Genomic DNA, 8,074 nt, shown 5'->3' with positions numbered 1-8,074 from the left:
AAACAGGAAAGGCCTCGAAACGTAATCAATTTTCCTTTCATCTGCTACTAAATGCAGTATCAAAGTTTGAAATTGAAGAAGTATTTATATTTTATACAAATTAATAAAACTAAGGTAACTTTTTTTTTTTTCTATTTTGAAAATAGTATTATTTAGCGTTATTATATTAATATTTTGTTACACATTACCGGAATAAAGTTATTTATTTTAATAAATTCCTAAAATTGGAATATGCAAGCTGGTTCCAGTTACACATTACCGGCATCAACGTGAGATTCCGATGAAAGCACCGTTATATTATAGTATTATATATACCAACACACACAACTTCACCATTCACTTTCTGCGACAACACAACCACCATGGCTTCCTTCACTTGCTCCGCCTCTGACCTCCACGCTCTCCTCGGAACCAACTCAAACTCCACCGCCGCTGCAGAATACATCTGCAACAACTTTAATGCTGTTGCAAACAAGTTCATAGACACATCCTACGCCGTTGACAACACCTACCTTCTCTTCTCCGCTTACCTGGTTTTCGCCATGCAACTCGGTTTCGCAATGCTCTGCGCCGGTTCCGTTCGTGCTAAAAACACCATGAATATTATGTTAACAAACGTCCTCGACGCCGCAACCGGTGGTATCTTTTTCTATGTTTTCGGTTTTGCCCTAGCTTACGGTACACCTTCAAATGGTTTCATCGGTAAACATTTCTTCGGTTTAAGCGGTTTTCCTTCTCAGTCTTTTGATTACGGATTCTTTCTGTATCAATGGGCTTTCGCAATCGCTGCTGCAGGAATCACTAGTGGCTCTATTGCTGAGAGAACACAGTTTGTTTCTTATTTGATCTATTCATCTTTTTTAACTGGTTTGGTTTATCCGATTGTTGCTCATTGGTTTTGGTCTTCTGATGGTTGGGGTAGTCCTGTTAGATCTGAGAATCTCTTGTTTGGTTCTGGTGTTATTGATTTTGCTGGTTGTGGTGTTGTTCATTTAGTTGGTGCTGTTGCTGGTTTTTGGGGTGCTTTCATTGAAGGACCAAGAATAGGTAGATTCGATCATGAAGGTAGGGTTGTTTCCATGAGAGGACATAGTGGTACTTTAGTTGTTATGGGAACGTTCTTGTTATGGTTTGGTTGGTACGGTTTTAACCCTGGTTCTTTTCTTAACATCTTGAAAATATACGGTGAAAGTGGTAATTCATATGGTCAATGGAGTGCTATAGGAAGAACAGCAGTGACAACAACGTTAGCTGGATGCACTGCAGCTTTGACAACATTGTTTGGTAAACGCATGCAAACCGGGCATTGGAATGTTACTGATGTATGCAATGGTCTTCTCGGTGGTTTTGCTGCTATAACCGCAGGTTGTTCTGTTGTCGATCCATGGGCTGCTGTTATTTGTGGATTCGTTGCTGCTTGGGTTTTGATTGGATGCAATTTACTGGCTGATAAGTTTCATTACGATGATCCTCTTGAAGCTGCTCAACTTCACGGTGGTTGTGGAGCATGGGGGATTATTTTCACTGCCTTGTTTGCTAAGAAACAGTATGTTATGGAAGTTTACGGCGGTTCGCCGGATAGACCTTATGGTTTGTTTTTGGGAGGTGGTGGAAGGTTGTTGGGTGCACATTGTGTTCAGATTGTGGCTATTGTTGTTTGGGTTAGTGTTACTATGGGAACACTGTTTTTTATTCTCCATAAGATGAAATTGCTTAGGACTTCAGCTGAAGAAGAAATGGCTGGTTTGGATTTAACTAGCCATGGTGGAGTGGCTTATGAGTATCATGAAGAACTTGAATTACATTCCAAGAAACGTGCTTTTGAGATGTGAAGATTCTTTCTAGATTCATCATGTTTAGAACAAGTTTAATCAATGAAATACAACTATACAATGTTATGGTTAGGTTGTAAAAAAACGAGTAAAATGTTTTTTATTTACTAGCACTTGTAATTTTTAACAATGTAATGATGAAATCGCTTAATAAATGCCATTCGTCTAGTTTGGTTAGTACAACTCATATAATTAAAGATCGTAATAATATTTGATATGAGAAAATCTGTGTTTTGAATTTCAGTTATTCATTTCTTTATACTTTGGTGATTTTGCCATTAAGTTCTTTAAAGAAAAAATATTTACTGGTATTTAAAACACCGTATAGGCGCCGTTTATGTCTTTTCTCTTGTTATATTCGGAACATAATCGTTGTTCTTTTTATTTTATAAAGATCGTATTCGATTTTTTTATAAAAATAATCACTATTTAATTTTTTATTTAAAATAACTAATATTTTAATTTTTTTCTCTAAAATAGTCACCTTTGAAAACGAATGCATCAAATGAACTGACGCCAAGTGAGCTGGCGCATGCATGCAGTCTTTGGTGTATGCGTCAATTCATATGACGCATACACCTTTGTATTATTTTTTTTTTAAATTTTATTGTTTTTTTAATAAATAATGAAATAAAATATTAAATATTTTTTTATTCATGATATAATAAAAGTTATATGGGATTGACAAAAATTTAATGACCGACCCGATCGAAACGTCCACTTGTTCCACATCCAGGCGCGTTAGTTTGTCTTCGAGGTCTCCCACGATTTTCCCGAGGTGTTTGGAGTCTTTGCATGCTGACCTGATCCAATGATGGATGGTGTGAATGTCCGGGGGAAGTTCCAGCGGTATATGATAGATATGTCATAATTTATTCCCAATAGTCGGGGGCTCTGGCCAACAGCGCTTCCGTAATGGAGTTCGATGCCCATGTTATCGTAGTTAGGTTGATGTGGTTGAGTGGATTGTGGACGGTATAATTGCTCGAATTGTGACATTGAATCGTTTTGGAAACGAAGCAATGGTTTCTAGGGTGTACTATAGTTAAACAATGGTTGGATGTTTTGGTGATGAGATGTTTGGGTGGTCATTGGTGGGGGACTATGATGAAGTGACCCATATGAATCATCTGGTCTATAGACGGTTGTGGTTGATGCATATGGTTGTTGGTGGGTAGGGTTTGATTCTTGGTTTTGTGGTTGGGTGAGTGGCATGAATGGATTACGAGGTTGTGTGTTTGGTTGTTAGGTGGGTGGCATGAATGGATTGTATAGTTGGATGTTTGGTTGTTGGGTGTATGTGGTAGGTTGATGGTGTGAGGTTGGTTGTTGGATTTGAGTTGTTTGACATTGATGTTGGACGGGGACTTGTGTAACACCCCTTTTTCTACCCCAAATTATTTAGCATATAATCAGAGTAAATAAGCACGCATATAAAGAAAAGGGCGTCACATCGACGTTTTCGAACTTAAAACTTTCAAAAACCAACAATACACCTGGTCATTCAAAATAACACATTTCATCATCATGAATATTCAAGCAATATGCGTTCGCAACGGAAAATAAAGAATACTCATGTGTTTCATAATATGATCCATGTCCCATACCATGATCATCTCTCAATAATCACTTCAAATAAAATAAAACAATTAATGACATAAAGCATATCAAAATAAGATATGAGTTCAATACCACTAATCTACCCAGTGTTACATGACCAGAGCATTGACTCATTACCTAAATTCAACCTAAATACGGAAACTCTCCAGCTATTCTTGAGCAAGCTACCGTCCACCCACTCCAGCAATACTACTCTGTAGTATCTGCACGATACCCATGAAAAGGTAACATTCAAACAGAAAGGGTGAGAATTCAAATCATTATGAAATAGCATAATAAGGCACAATGAATTAAAACACAATTTAAGAATTCATCACACTTGGTATAATCACGTCAATAATATTAACCAACAATCATCTCACATATTTTAAACGTACATCGCATCCACATCCATACATGCATTCAATGCTCACATAACTACAAACGACTCGATGCAAGACAATGTGACTCCATGCATGTGGTACCTCAATGTGAACTCAAAGTTTCACCGCTTTCCGATTCAATATCTAGAATCCAAGCCACGCTTCCGATCCGGACAAGACCAAAGCCCCACGTCTGTTTCCAATGAAGGATCACCGCTTAATACTACGCCTAATCCCAATTAAGGATTAACGTCTGCTACGTCTGTTTCCAATGAAGGATCACCGCTTAATACTACGCCTGATTCTAATTAAGAATCAACGTCTGCTCATGTGAACCCACGGTTTCACCACTTCCACAATGAAGTCAACCATGCTATGAATGAATGCACACATACCAACACATATGCAATTAAGATCTATATCATCTTAACATACCACATACCACCATAACTCACAATTGGTACGTATACACATTCATCACCACACATCATCTATGATTACATATACACATCCATAACTAGAAATCATTCACAATCCAATAATGGTATACATACACATCATACAATATTTTATCCACCAATATAGGCCAACCATCAAATAGGTACACATAGATTTCATTCCAAAACGCACACAACAATTAAATATCAGTTTTTCAATATTATAACAGTGTTAACCGGTTAATGCCCTGGGTTAACCGGTTAACGCAAAACAGAATGCGCTCCTAGGCAAATTTTAACAGTGTTAACCGGTTAACGCCCTGGGTTAACCGGTTAACGCAAGACAGAGTGCAATTTTTCATAAATCGTAATAGTGTTAACCGGTTAACGCCCTGGGTTAACCGGTTAACGCAAAACAGAATGCTGTTCCTGCGCTAACACGAAACAGGATGTAGATTTCCCCGCATTTTTCATCGTTGGAGGACTTCCGGACTTCCGATTTTGATTCCGTAAAAAGCGACACGTTCATAAAATTATGACTCATCCAATTATATATTCATTCATAGTTTTAGCATAATTCAATCATCACAATTCAAGGGTATTTATCAAGACCTAAAAATTCCAAAACCATGCCAATTAAGGATTTCAACCTAAAACATGTTTCTACCCATTGACCCAATCATGCTAACCCACAATGATAAGGATTTCCCCCCTTACCTTGTCAATTTGATGGAAACCCTGACTCCTCTTTACGTTTCCTCTCCTCTTTCTCTATTGCCTTCAGTGCTCAAGTGAATTCTAATTCTCACTCCCTTCATCTCTTACTATTTATAATAGTATTCTAGTTGGGCTTAAATCATCTAATTTAATCACTAGGCCCAATAATACCTAATATTTAAATACCTCTATTTAAATTCAAATAATTAACCACTCACTATGCACACCAAGTTAATTAATTAATTCAGTTATTTAATTATATCTCATACCAACTAATTAATTAATTAACATACTAATTCAATTAATATAATAAATTATTATACTACCTCACAACCCCTTAATTACTTAACACTCCAAATAATTAAATTAAAATATCATAATAATAGTATAACAAATAAATACTTAAAAAAAATTGGGCTGTTACAACTTGTTGTTGGGCGTATGATGACGAAGATAGTTGGCGTGGATCAATCAAATACCGTGGCTCAGACACAAATTGTTGTGTTGTTACCGACCTAAACCATGTCATATATTGTTGAGTTCTCCTTGTATCATGTATGACAGGTTCGTTTAAGACGTGTTATCGTCGATTCCTCAAATGATGACACATCTCTTTTACGAAGTCTCTCCAATCGGAATAATCCCATTGGGCATCGACTCTTTTTTGATGTCAATCTCCCAAAGACGTCGGAGGTTCTGGAATCTGTTGCTGCATGCCAAACTGTAGTTTTACCCGGTCACTCTGGTGCATCTCCACAGTAGTGAACCAGATAATTGGTGTCTTTGTTGTCCAAACTGCATCATCATCATGGTTAGCCTGATGACCAAGACCCAGATATAGCCTCTAGATAAACTGTACAACAATACGACACGATTAGATGATAAATAATTTGATAAGTATTTTAAAATTAAAATAGAGTTGTGTAGGAGTATTACATCGTCTGGTCCAATGTGATCCAATAGATTGCGATAGACTACTATATCGTGTTTCAGACACCTATTATAGTTCATCCCTCTAACTGACCACCTAGATCATAAAAAATTGAAAAATATTATTTACAGTTAATTATAATATAAAGTATAATTAATTAAATGGTAGTGTTAAACTTAATTTGTTGCAAACGGGAACATGAATGGGTTCTCGTTTACCAGGGCGAGTGGCGACATTCTTGACCAACTCCATGCTTGTAGCAAATATGCACATGAATAAAAAGTACAAGTATTTTTTTTGGCACTTTTACACATTGCACTAGATATATAGGCCAATAGAGCTGAACCCTAAATATACGAGCTTACCTTATTAATGTTGCGTAATAACGGTAAATACATAATATTTACCGCATTACCAGTACTATCTCCGATTGCATGTTGCACCTCAACCTAACTTATGTTTGATCTCCGACAGACACCCTTCAATCATCAGTGCATATAATAACATTAATAATGGTTGGAAAAATCCCCCTTCGACGCATGTCTTCTATATTAGACACATTGCTCAGAATTTCATGCGGGAAATCAAAGATAAGACGTTGTGGAAGAAGGTTGTCAACGCAGGTTATGCATTATCAGAACTTTCTTTCAAACACTATTGTGAAGAAATAAGATTGTCAAACGCAGATTTAGTACGGTGGATCAACAATATTCCATTGGAGAAGTGGACTAGGGCATACGACAACGGTCAATGTTGGGGCCACATGACAACAAATCTTGTGGAATCAATGAACTCTGTCTTCAAAGGCATACGTAACCTACCTATAACCGTTTTGGTGCATGCAACATATTTCAGGCTAGTGACGCTATTTGAGACCAGACGTTCCAAATGGAGTTCAGTGTTGCAATCTGTGCAGTTGTTCAGTGATGCTTCAATGAAATTCATTAGACATGAAGCTATCAAATGTTTATAAAATTAGTTTTTCCGTAGTGACAAAAGAGGATTACTGGCCAGAATATTAAGGGGACATCGTCTAGCACAACGAAGTTATGCGATGGAAGAAAAAGGGTCGCCCAAACAGCACCCGCATTCAAACCGAAATGGATACGGCGAACAAAATGGTTAGATTATGTAGTTTATGCCGTCAGCCAGGTCACAATCGTACTAACTGTCCTAGTGTTGAAACGACTACAACCAAATAAATCCAAATGTGCCTCTGTTGCAATATATGAAAAACTAAACTTATTTCATATTATTAGTTTGTGAGGAAATATCATTACATAAACAACAACAAAAATAATTAAAACAACTACAATACAATAACTAAGCGATTACAACCATCAAAACAATTTTGAACATGTAATGCATGATCCTATGAACGTCTCGGACAGTCTTAATATCTATCCATTCACGCACTTCTCCATTTTGGTTGAACGTGGACACAAGCCATTGGATTCTTCTAATCCTTTCACCTTCCCCAATTTCTCCATCGAACCAACTGTTCAACGTCCGATTAAGACGTTCAAACGAATCTACATTCCAAAGTCGAATCTTTATCGGAGACGCAACGACGAAAAATATAAATTGACACACTACGCCAAATAAGGGAAAAGAGTGCGCTTTGTTTGGCCTATAACAGCGCTTTAAAGCGCCCTCTAATCTGACGCTGGCATAGGTAAAGACAACGCTTTTTTTCCTGGTGAAAGCGCTCTCTAAAGTGGCTCTTTAAGCCCTTTAAGGGCCACTTTAGAGGGCGCTTTTTAAAGAAAGCGCCCTCTAAAGTGGAAACTTTTAAGGGTTTAGAGGGCGCTTTTACTGGAAAGCGCCCTCTAAAGTGGAAACCTTTAAGGGTTTAGAGGGCGCTTTTACTGGAAAGCGCCCTCTAAAGTGGAAATTTAAAGGGTTTAGAGGGCGCTTATTTTGGAAAGCGCCCTCTAAAGTGGGTGGTTATTTAACATTTACATGCATCACATGTCTCTGTGACCATATTCTCATTTCAGGTTATGTTGCAGCCACAAGAGGTAACCAGAAGAAAATGGCATACAGCTGCTTGTTATAATTCACAAGAGCAACTAAAGGTTCTTTTATGCTTTTATAATATTAAAATATAAATACTGATATATGTTTATTGTTTATATGATCCTCTTGCTATTTGAAATGTCATGAACCGAAACC

At 37.3% G+C, this 8,074-nt stretch overlaps 1 protein-coding gene across 1 annotated transcript; it reads left to right on the top strand.

The window, feature by feature from the left end:
* Window positions 1-362: 362 nt before the first annotated feature.
* On the top strand, window positions 363-1,832 carry LOC127125947 (ammonium transporter 1 member 4-like). The gene has a single exon (XM_051054806.1). The coding sequence runs from the start codon at window positions 363-365 to the stop codon at window positions 1,830-1,832; it is 1,470 nt and encodes a 489-aa protein (XP_050910763.1).
* Window positions 1,833-8,074: the final 6,242 nt, after the last annotated feature.

The sequence above is a fragment of the Lathyrus oleraceus genome, chromosome 3, assembly GCF_024323335.1.
Source record: "Lathyrus oleraceus cultivar Zhongwan6 chromosome 3, CAAS_Psat_ZW6_1.0, whole genome shotgun sequence".
NCBI classification, from domain to species: domain Eukaryota; kingdom Viridiplantae; phylum Streptophyta; class Magnoliopsida; order Fabales; family Fabaceae; genus Lathyrus; species Lathyrus oleraceus.
The sequence above is the reverse complement of the archived record's forward strand: the minus strand, read 5'-3'. Positions and strand labels throughout refer to the sequence as shown.